Source organism: Mixophyes fleayi, chromosome 11 (genome assembly GCF_038048845.1).
Source record: "Mixophyes fleayi isolate aMixFle1 chromosome 11, aMixFle1.hap1, whole genome shotgun sequence".
Taxonomy (NCBI): domain Eukaryota; kingdom Metazoa; phylum Chordata; class Amphibia; order Anura; family Limnodynastidae; genus Mixophyes; species Mixophyes fleayi.
The window spans coordinates 20943408-20968762 of record NC_134412.1 but is presented as its reverse complement, the minus strand read 5'-3'; the positions used below and the strand labels follow the sequence as shown (position 1 = coordinate 20968762).

General features: G+C 40.1%; 1 protein-coding gene across 1 annotated transcript in view; it reads left to right on the top strand.

Moving 5' to 3' along the window:
* The first annotated feature begins 421 nt into the window (after positions 1-421).
* Positions 422-25355, top strand: part of PRR12 (proline rich 12) — a 66713-nt gene continuing 41779 nt past the window's right edge. Inside the window, exon 1 of the mRNA XM_075191340.1 lies at positions 422-902. Coding sequence (XP_075047441.1) covers positions 817-902 — 86 coding nt within the window. The 5' untranslated portion in view covers positions 422-816. The remainder of the gene's footprint in view (positions 903-25355) is intronic.

Here is a 25355-nt window from a genome sequence, read left to right as displayed (position 1 = left end):
AATAAAAATGCAAAGCTAAAATAATAACAAAAAAACTATAACAAAGATTATGTAACTAACACATAATAAATAATAATAATAATAATAATAATAATAAATATTTCAATAAACAGCCCAGAAGATACAAAATTGCATTCATGACTTGCAGTGTTTAGCAATGTCCACATGGATGTGTTTGCTACATTATTTCTCTTTTGCATTTACTATGCCTAATGTTCATATTACTGTTGATGTGTAGGTAGTGTAAGGAAGGATGGCACCTCTGTGTGGATATAGTTTTTAGTGTCTCTGTTCCCAGTGGTGAGAATGTATGTGGTGGTTCAGATGTAGTGTAATTTTAGCCTGTTTCAACCCCCTTCCTCCTCCTCCTCCTTCCCCCTGGCTCTGCGTGGTGGCAGGAGGGGAGTCTCAGCCTGTCTGCCTCTCTCTCTCTCTCTCCCTCCCCTCCCCCTTTGTACAGTTCACTGAAATGTATGCTGGGAAGCTGAAATAGACACATAGAGAGACTGCAAAAATGGCTACACCATGAGAAAAAAAACAAAATACATTTGCAATCCACATAGAGAAGGTCTGATCCAGGAGCCTTGCAGGGAGCTGAGGAGTTCTCCTGCGGGGTCTGCAAGAGGGGGACCCCAAAACAAGATCTTCATTTGATTTTTTTTGTTATTTTTTTTTTTTTTGCTGGCTGATCAGAGAGGAGAAGGAGAGAGAGAGAGAGAGAGAGAAAGGAAGCAGAGGCAATTATCTGTATCAAGGAGAGCCAGAAATAATAATAATAGTAAAAGAAACGACACCTAAAGTCCAACAAATAAATTAATGGATAGAAATTATCCAACCGCTGGCTTTGGAGATCCATTGGGGGCTGGAACAGGATGGAGTTACGAAAGGACGGCAAAAGCAAGGTAGGAAAAATAAATAAATAATAGAGAATCCTAGGCGAGACGTCTGCATAGGCTGCCTAGTGCACCATAGCATGCATGGGATTAGTATATATATAATATGTGTTTGTGTGTTGCCTGCTCATTGTGGTCATGCCGGGTCAGCTTTGTATGTGTTGCAGGGTATTGCATACATTGCATTGGGTTGCAAACTGCACAGATTTTTTTTTTGGCCCAGGGTCTGCCAAAGAGGGACAGAGGAAAAGAAGAAGAAGAAGAAGGGGAGTGGGGGTGGATGGAGAGCTGCCACCACGGCTAGTGTATTTATTGCTGCCCTACCCCGATTTTTATTTGAACCCCCCAGCACCCCCGTTACTTCTTTAGTTCTTGCAGGGGTGCATCCTAATTGCACCCAGACATTGCAAGTACAAACAACAGGCGCCCTCCCGCATCAAATTCCTTGATGGTTGCAAAAGAGATGGGAGGGAGGGAAGAAGAGAAAAAAAAAAAAAGCTTGAATCCAGCCCTGTCTGCTACAGGCCTGCAGTCTGCAGCAGGGAGCACGTTGCAAGCAAAGGGATTTCCTTCCATTTTGCTTCATTCTTTCTGCTGCTGGGGAAGAGAGAGAAGGGGGATGGGAGAATGGATACAAAAAAAATAATAGGGGGGGGGGGTTTGTATTTATTGAAATAAAATAAAAGTAGAATAGTCTTAGGTGCTATTGCTTCTAGTGGCAGTGTGGTCCTAATTAGCCCTATTGTCTTCCTGTAATGTTGCGTCTTTTTAAATGATGATGTCTGTTTGATTGATTAGCTGTGGGGTAGGGGGGGGGTGTATTGATTCTCCTTGAGGGTCTGTCAGTGGTTTTGGTCAGTCATGCATTTTGCACAATCCAGGGTTTGTTTATTTTTGCATATTGAATGCAAAGGCCAGGTGTTGAGGGGGGTGTGGTTTAAATGGCCACACTCCCCTCCCCTCCATAACTAAGTATTAATTGCATGGTAAACCCTAATGCCCTTTTTGATTTTTCCTATCAGATTGTGGAATTAGGATGTGAAAGAGAAAGCTATCTCCTCTTCTCTGTCCATTTCTAAGCTGGATGCTTATCTGCAGGAGGGGGGGAAGAAAAAAAAGATGGAAGGCATTGCAGTGAAAACAATTAGCATCTCTGGGTTGTGACAATGGGACTCTGCCATATTGTGGGTTTCTGTTGCATTTTGTTGTTTGTTTTAATTTTTTTTAAATTCTATCCACTGAATAGGACATATTAGGGCTTCCAGCTGATTAAAGAAATCCTCCTCTTCCTCGTTATGTTGTTGCAGACTCCTTCTTGCAAACCCAGGCCTAATCTAAATCAGAACCAATCAAGTACATGTGCGTTGTTGGGCTCCTGAATATGCACATTTTTTTTTATTATTTTGCACAGTTATTTAGTGAAGTGGTTATGTGAGTGACCTTAAATGACTGTACTAGTACGTTGATGGTGGGGAAACAAATCTTTTATGGCTCTAAAATGCAGGGTCTAGTCTCGCAGTGGATAATTCAATAAAAATCACACCTCATTAATTGCTATATCTGCACTGGCTTAGTGTTGCAATGCACAGTTTTCACTGTTACTACACATTTGGTTTGTGGGTAACGCAGAAACTGATAATGATCTGTCTTTTTCCATTTTAAAAAAATAAGTAAAAATTACCACTTAATCTGATGCCACAAAGCTCATATGAAAAGTAATGTAACACTGGTCCCTGAAAGCCTTTTATATTCTCATTGGCACTTAGATTTCAATGGGAATTAAATTTTGGTTTATGAAGCCAACGCAATGTCTTGTTATACGTAAGAACCAACATTGTTGTGTGTGTCTGTGTCACTTGGCAATCGCCTACACATTCCGTGACCTTACACGTACTCTGGGGTGTGTGTGTATGTGTGTAATATATATAAATAAATATATATATATATATATATATATATATATATATATATATATAATTTTAGTTTCACAATGTCTGCATATAATATAAGCAGAAAAAGTGATTCCATGCCCTTGGACATTTTGCATATACCATATAATACATATATTCATATATTGTCTGATCCCAAATTGCCATCTTGCTCTTACTTCACTCATTTAACATTTCCATTAGTTAATTTCACTCTTGATGCATGCAAGTGACTTATCTGCACATCGTAGTGCTTACGACAAGGGATATATGTTTGGTGGCCCCATACATGTGACAAGGTTAGGGTTTTTTTTTGGGTAGGGCCACCGGAGCGGGTTACAGAGATGAGAATGACACATTTTTTTGGCTGTGTGCGGTTACGTGCTTTAGTGTAGATGGAAAGGAAGATGCTTTTGTAGAGTTTTGTGGTTGATGAAAAGCTAGCAACCAGGAGGCTTCTCTGGCAGTGTTCATTATTATTATTTTTTTTTAACATAAAATATACAACCTGTTGCTCTAAACAGAGGTTTTTAAATAGGGGGACGGAGCAGCTTGGATGCTTATCTGTGACAATCCGCTACTTGGCAGACACAAGCTACGTATGTAATATACCACAGTAAAAAAACTCACTAGCCAAAAATTAACCACCAGTTGCACCTAAGGGGCCTTATTTGTTCCAATACTTTTGTTTATTGCAGCCCTTGAATATTTATTACAGCATTGACTTATTTGTATTTTGTAGAATTAAATTTAGCATTAGATTTTCTTTTGTGTGTGTGTGTGTTCGGTATGTTGTTAATGTTTTTGTTATGGTGTTTTTGTTATGGTGTTGTTACAGTATCCTGAGCTATATGCCGAAACACTGGTTACACCTGATCAGTCTGTTGTCATCTGCTGGAACCTGTGTCTTAATATTTATTTTCTACAGAGGTAGTCCAAGGGATTGTAGCATCGGGTCCTCTATGTATACAATTAACCGGTAGCCATAAGTCCTAATTACTGTGAAGTTAATGTACAGGATTTCTTCTTCTACAGTTGTTGGCGCTAAATGGATAAGTGCCCGTGTTATTAGGCCACTAATTGTTTGGCTAATAAGAAAGGTTGCGCTAATTAGTGTATTCATCTGTGCAAGAGCTACATAGGGTACATGAAATACATAATAGTATTATTATTGTAATTATTTTCATTTATATATAAAACGCCAAACATATACATATACATATAAGTATGGAATATGTAAGTACCTGAAACGTACAGGTACAGTATTTTTATTTTTTTGGATAAGGGTTTGCCTTGTAACTTGGAACATCATGCCCAAAGTCTACATGAATTGAAAAATACCCCTTGTATTTCCTGTTGCTACCCCTGGCACCTCCCCCCCTTCCTACATTTTAGCAGCAATCTTTACATTGGCCATAGGTTCTCATTGATCTTATTGTATCGGGGACCAATGCAGGATTTGTAGAGGGGGGTTTCCACACCATGCCACCAGTGGGCGTGACCAACATGCATGGGGCGTGGCTATAATATTAGACAGTGCTTGGCTGCTCTCCAACTCTTCCTATCCCCATAATATACATGGGCAATGCTGCGTGCACTACTGTTAGCTCTCCCTTTTCAAGCAGAGTCGTGTGAAGGGGCAGGGGCAGGGTCCAGCCACCTCAATTATACAGTGCCCCAGGCTTGGAGGGGGGTTTCCAGGCACTAGGAAGCACCCCTCGGTTTGCCTATGTGTATGGTATCGATCCTTATTAGTTAGAGGATCATACCTTTTTATATGACATTATCTCCGACCAGCAGCAATGATCTACTCTGTTTTTTTTTTTTTTTGCATATTCTTGATACAGACACTGGAGAGAAAATATCGCATAACGGTCTACAATAGTTGTGTATACACGGGGAGTTCACATAGTGTTACACACATACAAACTACGCTTACAGAGTGGCACAAATGTACACCCGATTCACCCTCTGACGTCCTGGCAGTGCCATTTTTGGCAAGGAAAGCGTTACGTTGAAGGGTACTGACACTTTATCAGCAAGGCTCTTGCAGTATAGAGACGTGATGTTCCCTTTAAACGACAGGTCAGCCCACAAGGGGGAGAGGAACAGGTGTGTAACTTGGGTGCCACCTTGGCTTCCCTGCAGTACACTGGCTTGGGAACCTGGCATCGTGACCGAACGCCTTGTTGCTTTGCTAGTGGATCCGGTAGCAAAAGGATTTGCAAGGGTTTCTGGCAAGGATATATAACAGGTGTCCCTCTCCCTCTTGATCTGTGGCCCCCAATATCCAATTTCACTGGAAATGATGTGCTGCCCACTGACCGGTTTACAGATAAATCTTTGCTAATTACAGCCGGGATCATATTGTATGTCTGCAGTTCACTGTTACCATGACAGGTAGAATTGTCATTTATGTCCATAATGACGATTTTAATAATTGCACTGTACAGTAAAATCTCTTGAAAATGGTTATTTGTATGACCTTTATACTGTCTATAATGGGCATTCTTATTCTGTGGTTTATATACATCACACTACCCATAATCCTCTGCATGTCTAATAATGCAGATGGTAATAGACCAAAAAGAGAGAGCCTCTCTTTTAACTGGTTATTTCGCCTTTTTTTTTTTCTGGGTTGTATGAATGTTTATCCTGGATACGCATATCCAATTCAGTTATTAGAGGGTTTAGATGATCATTTTAGGGTGTGTTTGCTAAAATGCGGGTTTGGAAATGTGGCGATGTTGCCTATAGCAACCAATCAGAATCTATCTGTCATTTTGTAGAATGCACTAAATAAATGATAACTAGAATCTGATTGGTTGCTATGGACAACATCTCCGCTTTTTCAAACCTGTAGTTTAGTAAATATACCCCGTTATCTCTTGTTCAGATTTAAATTAAACTTTTAAGGCTCCCCGGGGAGTAGACTTTCTCAGCATAGTCTACCTTGCTTATTCATTCTCTTTATTGTCTTCTGTATACTGACTCAAACCTGACTTGAACTCCATATTGCCAGAATCCCATCCATTGTTTACAACATAATCTCCACTGTTGTCTTTTTTTTTTTTAGTTATAGTTAAAGACCCTCTATTGCGCTTTTCTGAGTTATCTGCCGCTTGTGTGTGTTCTAAACGCCAGATCTCCTAATAATTAATACACTGAAGGAAAACACTCACAAGACACAAATAAAGCTTTATGTAAGAATATACATGTTGGTGCATTTGAAAATCTGTGTGTGAGACTTAATGCTGAATTTCCTCAAAATAATGTCTTTAGAAACCGCTTTCATTTTCAGCATTCATTATTTAAAAGGAGGGGGGGGGAGTGATTTTGACATAAACACTAATTAAGACTAATACCATGAGAAACACAGGTTGTAGATCCTCCCGCGAGAGATTGGCTTTTGGTCTGATGTACAAGCACTTCCTGATTGCTGTAGGAAGAGGCTGTCGCAGTCCTTGTAAATAATATTTCTCCAGCTTCAGGAAGTGCTCACAGTAAATAGACTAAGGCTACGCACGCTGGTGTTTGCAATGCATTTTTTATTTTATGTTTAAAATTCAAGTAACAAAAACAAAACAAAAAAATATATGAACCACAGTTGTATTTGTGCTTGACATGTGTTTACATAAAAACATGTATCTTGGACAAAACAATTGACAAGTTCAAGTGATACCCAGGTGCAAACACATAAACACCTAACTGAATCTCATGGCATTTAAAATAAACTCCTATTGAGATGGATGTTAGTCTTCAACCCCATTGACGTCCTGAATTAGAATAGGAATAATGATTAATAAAAAAGCACTTAAATGCAAATAGATATTGTCTCATTTGGTACAATGTGTTTTTGTTTTTTTCACATCCATTTACATTTGTTTAATTTGCATTATAAATACACCTTTAAAGCAGACATGCAATGCTGTTGTGTAGGTAGCCTTTGACAGATAGGTTAGAAACACTGGATGCTGAAAGGACTTTGCATAATGGGTAGGTTTACCCACAAAAAGCTCTAATTAATAGTTTAAGTATTTATCTTTTGTTTTCTAAGGTTTGGGGAAAGGAATGTTTAAGATAGACCTGTTACTTTTTATGTTTCATCATTGGAAAATCTTGCATCGGTTTATCCTTATGCTTTAGATGGAAATTGTTAGAGAGTTCTATACACGAGGAATCCATGGCATCTAAAGATGGGTACACATAGTCATTTGTAAAATCTAGAGTGTACCCAGCCTAGGTGATTGCTAGTGGATAATAAAAAGCCAATGAAAAACTAATCCTGATAGTTGTTTTTTTTTTTATAAATTACTAACCCTGGGCTGGATAGAACCCAAGAGACAAGTAGACAACAGTAGACAGTGCACCTAAGATATTAGTACTGACACTTAAATTTTCTATTGAGGTCTGTGAATGCACATTTTCACTTGTTCCTTCATGGCTGTATGGAGTGTTTTTGTTTTTTTTGTGTGTTTTTTTTTTTCTTTTTGTGTGTGGTTTTTTTTCTTTTCAGTTCTGAAAACAAAGCTATGTTATAGGCTGAACAGGCCTTTTTTGTTATCTGTAGGGGGGTTGTCTATCTTGCCGTAGATTTCTGACTTCGCAGAAAAGCTTTCTGATCTGTGATTGGCTGTTCCAGATTGTTATGTGCTGGGACGGACAGTTACTCTGCAGTAATTGGGGGGAGGGGGGTGACAGACTACTGCACCATGTAGATAAGTGCTCAGTTGGGTTCCGATCTGGTGATTGAGGAGATGATGACACATCCGACTAAGATCTCCTGCTCTGTGTGGCCTTCTCGTAGGGACTTTTTGTTGAAACCTGTGGCACAAGCTGCCAGTTAACTTCTGTATTCCGTCGCTCTGCATCCTTGTCGCCTACTTTGTCTTGCATTTTGAATTAATGCATGAATATCAAGACCCTGAATTATACGCTGCTACCCAATTGCTGAGGATAATCTTCATTACTGAAGCTTGTGCCAAATGGCCCACCAACAGTCGCCGCACTGTCAAACTGAGGTCTACTCTTACAGCCATGCTCACCAGCACGGTGGCTCAGTGGTTAGCACTTCTGCCTTACAGCACTGGGGTCATGAGTTCAATTCCCGACCATGGCCTTATCTGTGAGGAGTTTGTATGTTCTCCCCGTGTTTGTGTGGGTTTCCTCCGGGTGCTCCGGTTTCCTCCCACACTCCAAAAACATACTGGTAGGTTAATTGGCTGCTAACACAATTGACCTTAGTCACTCTGTGTGTGTATGTGTGTGTTAGGGAATTTAGACTGTAAGCCCCAATGGGGCAGGGACTGATGTGAATGAGTTCTCTGTACAGTGCTGCGGAATTAGTGGCGCTATATAAATAAATGGTGATGATAATTATAGGTACCCAGAACAGTCCAGTATTCTTTTACATGACGTTTAAAGTGGTAGGATGTTATTCTATTAACGCACACAAACACATTACATATGTGCGTGTCTGTATATAAAATAAATTGTAAAAAAAAAATCTCTTGCAGGGCAATCTGTTAAATCTCACTTATACCACTTTCATACTGCCACCCCGGCAATATCCCAGATATATGAACCTGGGATATTGTCGGGGGGACAGAGCCTCCCACCTGTCAAATACCCGGATAGACCGTGTTCATACTGAGCACGGGTCTGCCCGGGTCTACATGGCAACATCACAAGGCAAGCTCTGATTGGCTCCTCTTGTGATATATATATATATATATATATATATATATATATATATATATATATATATATATATATATATATATATATATATATATATTTTAAACTTTTTAAATCGGTGCCGGTGAGACCCAGGTTGAAAAATCAGGGTCCCACTGTTCACACTGGCATCTATCTGGGTCGGACCCGAGAATAACCCTGGTCTTTTTGGCAGTGTGAAAGGGGTATTAATATATTCTTTTTGATATATACTGCTCTAATAATGTGTCCACCTCCACTGCTTGTCCTGCCAGGATCTATAACCAAGAAATACATAAAAAAAAAGTAAAGAGTGCAATAGTGTAACTAGGTTTACAATGAATGATGCCCAATTAAGTTAATGTGGGTACAATTTTGCATGAAAATATTATTTCCTACAAGAGTGGTAGACCACTGCAGACTTCAGAGAGAATTATTCCTAAAGTGGTCATGGAAACAAATGATCGTAAAATATATTTATTCACATTTAACAAGACACCTTTTTTATAAACACATGCAATGACAAAACAAACCGGCAGGCTTATCTAGGGTATCCTTCACAGCGCTGTTATTCCTTTCCCTGTCTCTGAGTCCTGCAGTCTTTTCCCAATCAAATTGCAACAATATTTTGTACAAAATGTACACACATTAACTTGCGTAGTTATATAACAGGCATGTAAAAATATTTACTTTCCTGTATAATAAAAATATAAAGGAGGATGCAGTCAATTATCAATAAACTAGCAAAAACTGTGCAGCATCATTGTCAATAATTATACCCTTAGCTGTTCATTAAATGAACACAGACCTGCACCAGCTATATAGACAGAGTTACAAACTATAATTGAAACAAAGTAAGAAAAGATACAATATCATAATATTGTAATGTGTCTTGTTTTTTTTTCAATGAAAGTTTGTAACTTTTTTTTCTATATAGCTCATGCAGGTCTGTTTTCAATTATTCAACAACTAAGGAGTTGACTTTCCTGTATAATGAAATGTATTTTAAGGTGCCTGGGAGGTGCAATGGGCTGGATAATGCAATTTGTAAATTAAGATTATATTTGTGCTGGATTTCACTGTGCATAGTCTTGATTTTGGAGCATGCCACAGGTTTCCATTCTGCATTTTGTAATGCTAGGCACAGGAGCAGAGGGACGCCACGCCCCTCCGGTCTCCTGCCAGCGCTTCTGATGACATAATGCCATTCACGCATGCTTGAGTTTTCAATCAGATAAACAGTAGAGGATGTGAGAGATGATGACAGATGTGAGGGAAATGAAAAAAAAAAAAAAAAAAGAGAGACAGTGGGGAGATGGGAAAGATGACTGGGGAGGGAAATATTACAATATACAATCATTTTATGCTGTTTCTTCTATCAAGGTGATTTCAGAGCCATTTTAAGCAATGCTGTGGCAGCTGTCGCCTGTGCACACAGGAGGCAGACATGTTGTGGGCGGGACCAATATCTGTTGCTAGGGAATCCATGCAGTATTCCCCTCTGTAGTGATGCATCTCACAACATGGCTGCTTTAATATATGCAGGGGGAGGTAGAGTGTGAGAGAACCTGGGCTCTGTTCAGTATATTTTTAAAAAATCAAATTTTTTTTTTTTTTTTTTTAATTTATTGAGGATTTTCCTAGCATAAGCTGTGTTAAATGAAGCAAGTCTGTAGCATTATTTTCTTCTGCCTTTTAAAATCTGATGCTGCCTTCACTCAGCAAGGGATCAGCGATGTCCCTTAACTGTGGGGGTCACGTCCTCGTGTGGTCTCTGTCTGCGCCACAAGGCCTGAAGCTGAAATGCCAGAAGGAGAATTGCATTGCGGTTCCGGTTACCAGCTGTCACCTTTTTGATTGGCTGTGTATTCCGACTGAATGAACGAGCCCCTCACGCCCCCCCCCCCCCCTTCTGAATGGATGTATGTATAATTGTGATAGGAAACACACGCAGACAGCCTGCCATGTCGTCACCCCAGCATATCTGTGATTCCGACACAATGATGAGTAACCAGCTTTACTAATAATCCAGGGTTATGTACTCAGTCCCACGGCTAGACGACTGTATGGTAGAATTGTGTTCAACCTAACCATATACGTGTACAAGGGTTTTATTAGAGGTTACATGTAAAATGTTTATTTTGGTGCTTCCAGGAAGCTGATATATTGGGGAGAATTCAATTAGCCGCGAATTAGTATCTCACGGACGTTCCGGCGACACTTCGCGGCGGAAATTTTGACAGAAAGACGAGAGATTTATATGGTAATGTCTGACAATGTGCGCAGTGCGCCACACCACCGGCAGATAAGTTCCCCCCATTAGGTAGTTTCTATTTCTCTTTTACTAGGTTTCAGCCTGTTGACATATACTTAACATTCCTGCACCCCAGAAGCTTCACTTCAGCAATGTTTTGGCTAAAGCAGGTGTTTTTACACTGTGGACCCCAAGATATATACCTCTGACAGAACAACAAATTCCAACATGGCCTGTTAAGTCTGCAGGGCATTCTGGGAGTTTCACAACACTTTGAGATGAATGTTGCTGTCATCTGGGCTACTGCATTAAAGCAGGCAACCCATATTTTGCTTAGAAATAATAAATATTATTAAGTAATCGGCAAAATACGGATCCAAAAGGATACAATTTGGTATAGTTGCCCCCTTCAGACTGGATCAGTGGGCAACTGCCATCTCTCTGTTGTTCAAAAAACACTCTGGGTGATGCATCACACAATTGATTATTTTTTTTTCCCAACCAATTTAATTTACTTGCTAATTGGTCATATGCAAGTCTCTACCCATACCCTTTAAAGAGCTAAATAAAAAAGAAGCCACTACTTCCATTCATTTATATGTCAAACGCTGAGTAGTACTGACATTAATAATTATGCCGTCTCTCAGTCTTCAGCAGCAGGTTGCCGTGTTGGCAGGTAGGTGCTTCTGTACCACAGCAAGCACAGAGTAACTGACAGGTGGGCAGACCTGCTTAGCAGAAACACTCGGATTGGAGTCCGGTCCAGTGATGTCACAGTGGCTCAAGTGACTGCAGTCTCCGCTTTCTGATCAGATCCCATCAGGACACTGTCCTAAAATTGTGAAGGTAGCTGTGGAGAGTTGGGGAGGTAATACTTTACTTTTTAACAGAGCTGCAGTGGAATGCCAGGTTTACACTCAAAAGTGTATTTTACACTCGTAGTCTATATGTCCACATGTCCGTTTGGGAGTTTAGTGGCACTTTAAATGCTGTATCTTTGCACTAATGTGTTTTACACAAGTCCTTCTGGCTCAGTTAAGCCCTCTTGAAAACAAAATTACATAAGACTGACCTATTTGAGTTACATTTAAAGACTGATGATTTAAAAACAATTGTATCTGTATGCATTTCTGCAAGAAGATTTGGCTACCCCTGTCTTGCCTTTATATCAGAAGTTGAGTGTTTTTTTTACTTTGTTTTTAGTCTTTTGGGGCCTTTAGACCATAGATCTAGAAATCGTAGCAATAAAACTTTTGTAATGGTTTGTGAAAATAAAACGGCCATAAAAATTGTTCAGCTCCAGCGATTTTACAGTGTATATAAATCAATTCGGAAGTTTCAAACAAACTACAGTTTTATTGTTTATTTGCAGACAGATAAATGCTTTTACTAGATGCTATTTGCATGTATTATAATTTTAATGTAAGGCTGAGTTAAATGTCACTTTTAGTAGTTTTTATTTATTTTTTTCTATATTTTTCTCTATTTCTAATATTTCTTTAAATTTGTAATAGTAGGAGAATACAGAATTTGGTCCAAGTTACCATATGTCAGCTACCGTGAAATCCCAGAGCATCTACAGTAAGCTCTACCGCTTAATCTCGCCACTGCTTAAGCTTCCCATACACATTGTGATCCGGTTGTTCAACACAATTGCGGAGCAACGGAGTCATGTAGACACTTTGCCACAATTAAATTGTGCAATTAAATTGCATGTATGTGGCTTTCATGTGTAGCACTAAGCATCCAAATTCTAACATTACCACATTTGACCCCACTCACTTGACAGTGAAGTGCTTGACCAGATTTTTGCCAAACCTTGTGGTTATGAGAAGCCCACATAAGGTATAATAGTCCTTTTGACTAACTCTTATTGTACAGCATAAAAATGTACCAATCTGGTCACACTGGATCATTGCAATATAATTGCATCGGCCAGAAATCAGCCACACATGACAAAATTGCACAGATCCTATTGGCTGCATTTGTCCCCTCCACAATTTCTGGTTTGGACTTCACACACAAGCAGATGGGGATCTGTAGATAAATCTATCTTTCAATGTATAGGATCAAATCCAGTCAGATTTTGATTGACGGAAGGATCCACTCACTGCACTATATTGATCAATTTAATTGCATTGAACAGATTGACCAACCAAAATATTGCATTGTCTGTACAACATATGTCTCTGATAATTCTTCAGATTGTACAGTAAAGAAAGTTGTGTGTGTATGTTGCACAGATATGATTGGGACATAGGTCATGCAATATTAGCAGGAAAGAATTAGAAATTTTTAATGATAGGTTTAGGATTTAAATGGATATATTTTAGCCACACACTAGTTGGGTGAAACGCGACTGTACAGACTGATCAGATCTGTGCGTGTGTAGCTGGCTTTTAGTAACGCTGCCTTTTGTGGTACATTGCCTTAAAAACAACTTTGTGTATTCTATTAATGTACATTAAGGAATTGAGGACGAATGACTCACCCTACAACGTGCTTTCTTATTCCTCTTTTAAACTTTTGCCCTGTGTGCTTTTCTGCAAAGCAGCCTCTTACAAAGGCTATGGGTTTGGGGAGAAAGTCCTGTAGGCATTGAAGAATGACTTCCCTGACAATTCTGTCCATTGAGAATTGATGGTTAAAAGGCAAATAGTCATCTAAGAACTGTTTTTTTATTCCCACATGTGTTAACCATCTGTTTAACTGTTTTCTAGCCAGGCAGATTTTTCTATGTAACCTCTGTGCTTCGTGAATATGTTCCCTTTTTAATTTTGCAGAAGCGTCCTGGTATTTTTCACATTCAACTCTCGTTTGTTTAAGCAGAGGTTTGTAATCATAAGATATACAGAGCAGATATCCTTTAGTCTGGCAAGTGCTAGGGGTATATTTACTAAGCTGCTGGTTTGAAAAAGTGGAGATGTTGCCTATAGCAACCGATTAGATTCTATCTGTCCTTTGATAGAATGTACTAAATAAATGATAACTGGAATCTGATTGGTTGCTATAGGCAACATCTCCTTTTTTTTCAAACCCACAGCTTAGTAAATATACCCCCTATTCTTTTAATTGCCTAAAGATGCATTTGGTATTTATTTGCAAAAAAACTGTATTGTTAAAATAAAGCTTATATATGTATACCCTAAGTTAACTGTATAATGTATGGATTGATTTAGAAATAAGTACTTTGTTGCACTCTACAAACCTGTGCGACTGACCAGTAGAGCAAGTTTATGATGGTTGATGCTGAATCACGGATATTGCTAACACAAATGACTTTCTGTTGCCTTAATGTAGATCATAAACCTTTGTATCACTACGTACCAGGCTGTGCTGAGTCATTATGAAGGCAGTGAATCAGTTTCGCCATAAAGGAGTAACTTAAAATTCATTAATGTCATCCTTTAGTAAAAGATCTATAGGCAATAAAAATTGCATTCTTTAAAGAAGTCCCTCAATAATAGGCTAGTGCACCTAAATTATAAATGAGCTAATTTTATAGACTTTTGGACAATACCTGGTTAAAAAAGTAAAAAATAGTTCGTTACACGTCGTTCATAGCTCTAAACCTTGTTGTGACCACAGTATCCTGCCTATATGAAGGCATCAAATATTATTTTATTTTTTTTATTATTTAATATTTTTCTTGGATTGGGTTCCTGAATGTCGACAGCCTCTAAAGAAAAAAAAACAGATAAAAAAATAATAAAATAATAATAAACATGTAAGTCCTGATTCATTAAGGAACTTAGGCAAGAATTTGAGTACGTTTTCTTACTTTAGTTTTCTGGACAAAACCATGCTGCAATGCAAGGGCTGTAAATTAGTTTATTATTTTGCAACGTAAGTTAAATACTATCTTGTTTTTTATGTAGCGCACAAATACTTGATAGCTTATTTGTACACTGAAATGTAAAGCTGATATGTGTGTGCTACGTGGGAAAAAAGACAGTTTTTAACTTATGTGCAAAATAATAAACTCATTTTACACCCCTTGCATTGCAACATGGTTTTGTCCAGAGAACTAAAGTAAGAAAACTTACTCAAATTCTTGCCTAAGTTCCTTAATGAATTAGGCCCCTGGAGTATATAGGCTTTCGCTGTGTTTATATGTATTTAAGTTGAGGTAAGCACTTATCAAAAATATTTGGGTCTAATTTAGGCTTTTCAAACCCTAAGTGAATTGCTGACCCAAAACTATACCTGTAGCTTTATTAAACATGTGATATTATTTGGTAACGGCAGGCCGCAGTTCTCGGGGGAGCGTACTGACGGGGAAGGCGTTGGGAAGGGCCTTGGTTGTGTGTAGAGAGCCGAGTTTGGGAGCGGACATGGAGTGGGAAACCTAGGGGATAGCGATGTTCATCTAACCCTGGGACTGAGACTGTAAAAAGTTTATGGACTGTGCGGGTGTCTAGTGGATAAGTGTGTGTGTATTTTGTCAGATTGTATAGCTGGGAGGCATACAGCCGGTCCTGCTCCTCTCTCTCTCTCTTGCAGGGCTTAGCACAAAGGTGAAAGCGCTTTCTTCGGATCTGTGCTGCCAACTGGCGTTGCACAGAAGTGACATTCCATCTGTTGTCAGTTTATCGACTTCAGAGCGTTTCAGTACAGAGCTTGTGTGTGCTGGCTCCCGCCCATCCTAGCCTGGGCTAACATGTTCACCTTCCCGTGAGTGTTCTGTGAGGCTCATTCCCTGCTAGGAGTGAGGTTTGGAGAGACACAGGAAGACAGAAACTTTGCACACTACAAAGTGGATGAACCTGTTTATAACTACAGAGGTCTGTGTTCTCTGTCTGATCTCATGAAGAGATTCTAAGCCGCCGTTTCCTTTAGGAAAAAAAGAATCCAGAAAGTTAGCATTTCTCTTTAATTGTTTGTTAGGATATATATATATATCGGCGGGGAGAGTAAAACAAAATTGTATTATCTTGAGCTTCCTTCTTGGTTTCCAGATTTCGTGATTTAATACAAATTCGAGAGAAAGTAATGGTTTTAGTTTTTTTGTAAATCGTTTTTAGGTACATACTTGGATTCCGATATTATTGTTACAAATTCATTGTTCAAATGATCTTTTACTGTCTTCAGTGAGCTCAGTACTGTTACAACATTAACCTTCCCTATAGACACCGGCGGTCATGTCATGCCACATTTATCATCATCATCAACATTTATTTATATAGCGCCACTAATTCCACAGCGCTGTACAGAGAACTCACTCACATCAGTCCCTGCCCCATTGGGGCTTACAGTCTAAATTCACTAACATTCACACACATACAGACTAGGGTCAATTTGTTAGCAGCCAATTAACCTACCAGTATGTTTTTGGAGTGTGGGAGGAAACCGGAGCACCCGGAGGAAACCCACGCAAACACTGGGAGAACATACAAACTCCACACAGATAAGGCCATGGTCAGGAATTGAACTCCTGACCCCAGCACTGTGAGACAGAAGTGCTAACCACTGAGCCACTGTGCTGCCCCCCACATTTAGCCCGCTAACCTCAAGCACATTCCACTGCAATGCTATTCATCCAACTTCCCAGGCAGTCTCGCTCACGGGAGTAAGCTCCGCTGTAGTACAGGGACAGCCTGGCATCGAGTAGGACTCCATCTCATTCATTCCGAGTCGCTGCCAGACCTCGCTGACACAATGGCTGGGTCTGGGAATGGGGACTGGAAGAGCCCCCCCCCATGCCAACAGCCACAGCGAGACGCGGTACAGAACAAGCACAGGGGGTTCTGGGAAATCTGCGAGCGAGATACTTCTCTGTATCTTTCCTACTTCCTGCGGGTAGCGATAAGAGAGTTTGTGGGCCTGATGTGAAGAACACATGATAGTTTGCGGTCCGAATCTGAGGTAACTGCAGCTAGGAAAATAAATATATATAAATATATATATATATATATAATTATTATAATTTTTTTGGGGGGGGACGAAACTTCATTCAATACAGCCCGTCAGTTAATAAGGAGTTTAATGACCTCAATGAGGCAATAACTGGTTACTAGGAAATTGAATAGTTGAATATAGGTTCAGACCACAAATTAGTTGCCTTGTTGGGTTAGAGCTTTATTTTGTAGTTACTACATAATAACTCATTTTAAAAATAATAAACAACAATAATTACATACAACTTTTTATTGCTATGGTAAAATAATGAATCTTAGTTGAAATCTTATTTCACGGCCATCTAGTGAATAGAGACTATAAATTTGTCGCCTCCTTTTGTCCAGCACTAAACGCAGAGGTGTTGCGTGTGCACTGAGAGGCGGGCGAGGCCTTCAGGCGTGTCCGTTACATGTGGAGTGTGCAGTACGCCGACGGACCTTGGCGGTGAATCGTCCTGACCGGGCACGAGTGACCTCGCTCCATAATTGACCTGTGATGCGTTAAAGGACTGCCCTCACACAAAGGCCCTCACATGGAGGATGTCTACATGTAGAGTTAGGTGCGTCTGTGGACCAGACCTAACAGAACCAACTATTTTAGCAATTAATTTAAATTATGAAGTAAAAAAAAAAAAAAAAAGTAATTTTAACATCATCCTGTCTCGTGAAAAAATGCACTACAACTAATCTTGCCTTAAAGGTACTCCTTTTGCCTTTTTTTGGTGTGCAAACCAATAAAGTTAGTTTTATTTTATTGGTTTGCACATGTCGCCCTGTAAATACATTATTTAATGTTTTTGCCTTTATTTAGAACATTGGGCAGAGTTGTTTGTTTTCGTTGGCCTAATGTACAGCACAGCTCTGTTGCATCCAGGGAATGTAAGCAGCTCCGCTTGGTGATGCGAATGCATTGCTGAAAAACACAGAATGAAGTCTGGCATAATGATTTCAATGACTATTGGGCGTGTACAATAAAGTAGTTTTAAAATCACCTTTTATTACGTTAATTCACTATTTACTATAACATTCACTAATTGCTAGTGACATGCCTGAGGTATGAGACGTGAATGGGTATCGGGTATGAACGGATAGGCTGCGTATTGTTTGCCCTCACAAGATGGCTGCCTGCACCGTGTGTGGATGGAAGCTACATTCTCCTCACCTGGGGAAATATATATATTAATAAATATGCTCAAATTGTATGCAAACAAACCAACACATTCTTGTTCTCTGCGATTAGATTGTTATCTCTGTCTGCGTTTCCTATTCAGTTAGTATTATATTTAATGCCAGTGCACCTGTGTTTTTTCTTTTTTTAAATTACTGTATAAAATGTTTGAAATAGTTTGTAATAATAAATATATGTTGTAAATTATTAAAACAAAATAAATGATAAATTCATATCTGTTCCTTTTCATCTCAAGCCTGTGCTCTTTAACCGTTCTGACAAACGAAAAAGGACCGTATTGAGGGAGTGAATTAAAGGGGGTTCTGCATTGCTGGTGAGGTCTTCAAAATGCGTTACAACTTTGATTTAATTATACAGAATACATTTATATATTAATGACTGCGTTTGTAATTTAGAGAATTGTAATTCAACACACACTCGCAGACACAATTTGAAATAAAAGGCGCAGAAAACGTTATCACTGCTATCCCAACTGTGAAGTAATAAAAAGATTAAAACGGCTGATAAACATGGAAACTGGGTGGCAGCCATGTTTAAATGATGGTTATGGGATAGGCCAAGGGTTGAAAATGAGCAATGAGAGGGGTAACAAAGGCAAACCAAGGGGGGTTTACTAGTGCCTGTAAACCCCCCTCCAAGCCTGGGGCACTGTATAATTGAGGTGGCTGGACCCTGCCCCCAGCTTCACACGGCTCTGCTTGAAAAGGGAGAGCTGTGTGCACCAACAGTAGTGCAGGCAGCATTGCCCATGTATATTATGGGGATAGGAAGAGTTGGAGAGCAGCCAAGCACTGTCTAATATTATAGCCACGCCCCCATGCATGCTGACCACGCCCACTGGCGGTGTGGAAACCCCCCTCTGCAAATCCTGTGTTTGCCCCTGGGTAAAGCTTTGATGTGGGCATGCTGTCGCAGAATACATATTAAGCTGTCTGCGAACTGAATGAACACAGACGATATTTGCCAACTGGCCTGATATCGCATGTGCCACCTGACAATGACGTAATAATAATCTGATTAACCTCAATGGGCCTATTATCCGGCATATTGGTAAATGTGGTCGGAAAATGAGTACAGGTGAGCGCCATCTGCTGGTATATACGGTTATTTTCGACACGAATAGGACACAGTTGATGGTTTGTTTTCTTTTACGTTTTTTTTTTTTTTTTAGTATACTGTTATGTGTTTTGTTGTGCTTTAGATTAATACTGAGTAGAACGTATATTGCTGGTCAAGGGTTGAAGGTTTGGTCGATGCTCTTTTTTTTTTGTTTGGACCTGTTAGTTTGCTGAGTTGAGGAAAACTGCAGAGAAAACTTGACTTATTCTCCCCTCAGAGGCGCAGGTAAGCAAATGATACCGTTTAATGGACTGTAACGCTGAGGAAATAAGTTGTGTGGCGGATTGTGGAGGTTCACTTATTACGGCGATGGGCAGAGTATTTATCTAGCCATCATTGTCTTGGTTTAAGTGTAATATGCAATCCATCACATTGTTTCGCCGTGTACTGCAATGTTCCCCAGCTCCTCAGCGGGACATCCAAGTCGGATCAGATTTTAGGAATGATCAATCACAAAGAATAAGTGTTTGCACGGTTGCAGAATGTGCGATGAGCTGCCTGTACTCAAAGTCTGGATTTCAGTTCTTTACGGACTAAAGAGTTCGGGAGTTTTCTTTAGCAATTGTTTATAGACAAGTTATTAAAGTGTACCGGTTGTCCAGGCCATTAATGTCTGCGCTGAACCAATTTCATCTTGGAAACTAGGCTTAGATGTAACGAAGACGCGACAATGGCTGTTTCCGCGACATGTAGGCAACAAGTGCACTTTAATTCTGCCGCCAAGCCTTATTTTGCAATGCGAGATCTGTTTTGCCATCCAGAATGGGATTATTTCTGCAACAAATGCTCTGCAGCGATAGTTCGTGTGGAATGCTTGTTCTGAGACGTGTTTTGTTTGTTTTTTTCCTGTAGTTTTTAATGTGCTAACACCAAAAATGACTGAGATTGCCCGAAGGCAGGGGCGGGCAGCCTAATGCATCGGTGAGATGGAGTTTAAGCAGGAGTAGTGTCACATGTAAAAGACAGGTTTTGCAGTAAAAGAATTCTGACTCTGATTTTTTGACATATTGAGTGCTACAAGAACATTGTAGTGTCAGAGATTTAAATTGCAGCAATTTGTGGTTCTCAACCTTTGACCTGTGCACACAGATGCTACTTGTTTTTTTTGTTGTTTAACACACCAATGTTAAGGTGTTGACATTCAAAAAAGAATTAAAACATAGCCCATGTATTCTCTCCGTTGCATATATTCAAGTTTGGGACAAGCGAATTGCCCTGAATTCATGGATGGAGTCGGAGCTCAGTTCTATCTAATTATAATTTTCAGCAAAACCTCTTGTAACAAACAATGTTTTCATTAAACTGTTTGTCTGATACGCGCTATTTGCAGCGCGTTCACACACAAGAGGTTTAAAGATTAGACTTAAGCTATGTGCCCTGACACGGAGATGTAATCGTATTCCATTATTAGTCTATCAACATTTTCAAACTTTGATGATAGTATTTCTGAAAGATCTTCTGATTGAGATATTTTTTTGTGTCCCTCATGTAGTCGATAATTCATCATCATCACCATATAGTGCCACTGATTCCGTAGTGCTGTACAGAGAACTCATTCTCATCAGTCCCTGCCCCATTGTAGCTTACAGTCTAAATTCCCTAATACACACAGACAGACAGACTAGGGTCAATTTTGATAGCAGTCAATTAACCTACTAGTATGTTTTTGGAGTGTGGGAGGAAACCAGAGCACCCGGATGAAACCCACGCAAACACGGGGAGAACATACAAACTCCACACAGATAAGGCCATGGTCGGGAATTGTAAGAACTCATGAAATGGGAACAGAGTGAGAAAAATATAATCTATATATGGGCATCTGTAGGTACCCACTGAAGATACTGTAACTTTTTTTTTTTTTTAACACTAGTAAAATTCGTGTGGAAACGAATGTCAAACATATTTAATTACATGTTTGCTGCAAAAACATTTTGAAGGCTGCATCAGTCCCAATGTTTGCCAGATCGAAAACCTAAAGTTAGGCAATCTGTGTTGCAGGACATTCTTAACCCCCCTTTTTGTCTCAATGAAAAATTTTACACCACTCAATAAGTAGATATATAAAGACCAATGTTAACTCCATTGAAAAATGATGCTGTCTAATAATATATATAATAATAATTATTCTGGGTACTACAGTTTGCGGGAATAATTTTCTATCCATGTAAAATGGAAGACTACCTGCGATTGCCTGCTTAAAACTCAAAAACATACTATTGTTGCTATTTGGCAGGATGTTAAAGGCTGTCTTTTGCAGCATCTGTAACCATGGAAATAGATCAGTGCAGTTCAAATAGTGTTTCCATGGTTATAGCTGTTGCTAAGGGGGGTGTCTGTCTTTAACACCTTAAATGTCAAATGGCAACAGCAGTGTTTTTCTGAGTTTAAAGCAGATCATTTCAGGCAGAAGTCCTTTTTAATTTTGAGGCCTTGTTCCAATCCGTTGGAACAAGGCCTCGATTTTAATTAAGCAACGTTTTGAATGGAGTTATACTCTTCCAGCGAAAAATAAATCCTAATGTTTTGTGTTCACGTATTTGCACACCTGCCTAGCCCGGATACCTTCACGACAGGTCAATGCACTTTTCTGTCTGCGTTTGTCTTTCCCTCCCCTCACCTGTGATCTTTGACTAGTCCAGAAGAGTGTAGGGGAATTTACAGGTCCCAGTCACTCCGTGACAATTGGGCATTTGTCAGGAAATTCCTCTGTAGCATAGATAAGAGGTTGATGGCTTTACATCGGTATTGATCTGCAATTTTTAAAGCCGGTGGAGAATTTGAGTGGGCTTAGAAATAAAAGCAAAGAGTATTTTTTAGGAGCCTGTAAGTGCAATTCTGTCCCTCAAATTGCCAGAGGGCCTGCAGTATGTTACAAAGCCAAGGGGATTAAGAAGGTTATCTGAGTGAATGGCTATCCTTCTTCAATATACCTTCTCCCGCTGCTGTTCGAGCACCCTCTACACTCCCCCCTCATCCCCCCCATCCCAGCCTGTGAGCCGTGTAGATCCTGGCCATCAGCCTGAACTGGAGCAATGTGAACAAGACAAAACCCCATTGACAAGGAAAGGAATTTGATCCCTGGATAATTTAAAGAGGGAAGGAACAAGGTTTCTGGATCACCCCTCTGCAGAAGGGGGAGGTGGGGGGGGGGGTTGCTCTTTGTACGACAGAAGAGCTTCCTAGGAGGTAGAGATTTATTTTTTTTTCTTGTCAAAAAGCACCTTTGACATGTGTAGTGCCTCAGGCAAAGCTTCTGCTTTTTAGAAAATTGCAGAATTATTTTCCTGGTGGCAATTAATCGGCAGAACCCTTATTGTAGGCTCCTCGGTCCTTACTAGTAAGTTGGAACAATGCTTTCCAGTCTAGGGCCGAAAATAGACCATATTTATGTGTTGCAATACACTTGGACATGTTTTGTAAGAGAGGGATCGTGTTTTGTTTCAATATGTTTTGTGGAATAAACTTCAATGTGTGTTTTGTATTTTTAAATGTTAATTGAGAGCACAACAAATAACTGAACACAAAGTCAGATATAACCTGTACAGACTAGAAACTTAACAATTATGAGCACCATAAAGATAGACAAGAAGTAATATGTAAGTTGTAGGACGAACTTTTTCATTTAAGGCGCAATAGTATCTTGGGGAAAGGAGAATGAAATGAGAATAGGGGGAGACAGACGGACAAGGCAACGTCAATGCTTTTTGTTAGCTGTTATCACAGTGTGAAACCTAATGGATGGGAAACGAGTTGGATGTGTGTGAACTTGGTTTTTGTCTTCCTGCAGCAGATGGGCAGGAACTATCACTGGGGGAACCTGCTACTTCCATTATATAACTCTCAGGCTGTGGTTTCCTGCATTCCCCCTCCTCACATCATGGCACCCCCTCTGCCACATGCAGCCCCCTCCTTGGGTGAGCACACGGGTTATCTGCAATAATATGTGCCGATATGAGCTTTTCTTTGATCTGATTGGCTAAAGGGTGTTTTATCCTTTCTCACTGTGAAACTTGCTGAGAATCAATACAGGAGGCTCTCTGACAGTATGCAAAAACACTAAGCAATGTGAGATATTTGTCATAGTTACAAATTGACATGGATTCCCCTGCACCAATTTTTGCAGCACTAGAGTCCTTGGCATACCTGCCAACTAATCATAGGCAAACTGAGGGGGGGTTCCTAGTGCCTGTAAACCCCCCTCCAAGCCTGGGGCACTGTATAATTGAGGTGGCTGGACCCTGCCCCCGCTTCACACGGCTCTGCTTGAAAAGGGAGAGCTGTGTGCACCTAACAGTAGTCCATGCAGCATTGCCCATGTATATTATGGGGATAGGAAGAGTTGGAGAGCAGCCAAGCACTGTCTAATATTATAACCACGCCCCCATGCATGCTGGTCACGCCCACTGGCGGCGTGGTGTGGAAATCCCCTCTATAAATCCTGCGTTTGGCCCTGTTAATTTAGGAGGTACAGTCCCGATTTGAGTGCTCTGTTCTACCAACTCGATCGGGACAGCTTTGTCCTGGACGGGAGCGCGCACGGTAGAGGAGATGTTGGGAGGGGTGGAGAGTACGGGCAACCTAGCACTTCAATAGCGCCAGGAACGCCCCCAGTGGTACCACGCCCCCATTGTGATGTGGCCACACCCCCTGTCCCGATGTCGGATCCCCATATGTTAGGAGGGGTATGCCTTTCTTCATATCTTACCAGGGTAATATCTTATTGGAGTATGTATGTCCTCCCTGTGTCCATGTGGATTTCATGTACATTTTCCAGTTTCCACCCACAGTTCAGAAACAAACCAATAGATTAATTGACCTGTGTTCATGTGGCGAGGGAATTAGATCGTAAGCTCCGCTGGGCCAGACGAATGAATAAATGTACTACGCTGCTTAATATGTTGGTGCTATATAATAACATAATCAACGCTACTCGCGTTCTCTGGCTCTCGCACGTCTTTATATTAGAATAAATTTGCCGGTTCACCTTGGTGAATATAACTCCCAGGGATAATCAGGGCTGATGGGATTTATTTTACTGTGCGTTAAGGAAATCTAAACAATCTGATTTGTCCTCAAGACTTGCTCTTGCCCTCATTTGTACTTTTGTGTGATGGAAAAAAATATCCCCAGCGTCCTGGGTTAAGTAGACACTGAGATAAACAGAATAGTTAAGAGCAAAAAAAAATTGCAGTGTGAGCTGCTTTGTGTCTTCTAAGGCCTCTGCTGTGCCCCAGGCAATAGTTCTGTGACCATCTGTTAGCCTGTCCGGCAGTCTGGTCATTTGTGTTTTTAAGGTCCTTTGCTTAATAATTGTAGATATATCCAATAATACAATTTATAGGTAAATGAAATACTTCGTACTACAATAAAAACATGACTCAGGTATATATAGGACTTGTTTCCCATTGATTTTTCTGCAAATTGTGTCATGCAGCACAAGGAACATTCATTCTCTATCTGAATATTGCTTGCTTAGAAAGATTTAATAGGTTATCAGCCTTAGATGATGTTGCCCATGGCAACCAATCAGAATCTAGCTGTTATTCTGTAGAATGTTCTAAATAAATGACAACTAGAATCTGAATGGTTGCTATAGGCAACGTCTCCACTTTTTCAATCCCGCAGTTTAGTAAACAGACCCCCTAGACTTCAACTCCAGTTAGACATTCTAGAACACTCGTATGTGAAAGGCTTAATAAAGCCACGTTTTCATACCTGTGCACATGTTACACGTGTGTGGACTACACGTGTGTGGACATGCGTGAAATATGTGGAGCGCGTCTGTATTTGTGACGGCCTCTACAGAACCCCAAAATTCAATCTTGAATGGAACGTAATGCCTCACAGCGCTGGGGTCATGGCGCCCGAACATGGCCTTATCTGTGTGGAGTTTTGTATGTTCTCCCCGTGTTTGCGTGGGCTTACTTACATTACTCATATATTATTGAGCTGTACACATTGTATGATTCCTGTGTTTTGGTGTGTTCAGAAATGTTTGATATATTATGAATGCTAACAGAATTGTTTACAAATATATAAAACCAGGTTAGAGAAAAATAAAGTGTAGTGTTCAAAATAAAAAATACAAAGGCACCAAAAACACTGTATTAAATACACAGTGGACCTACTTTAGCTAAAGGGCACCTTGGCAAACCCATGCAGGGCTGAAGGGGGAGGGTAAACTTACAATGTACGAGCAGATTTAGGGTCTGAAGGGGGGGGGTGCGTCATAGCTCCACTCGCAGTGTAAAAATAAAGCTTCACACTATTAGTGTGCTACATGCACAAGCTGACGGTATTCATTCATGCAAGCAAAAACGTTCCACTTGCACCCCCCCCCCCTGCATTGCAACATGGTTT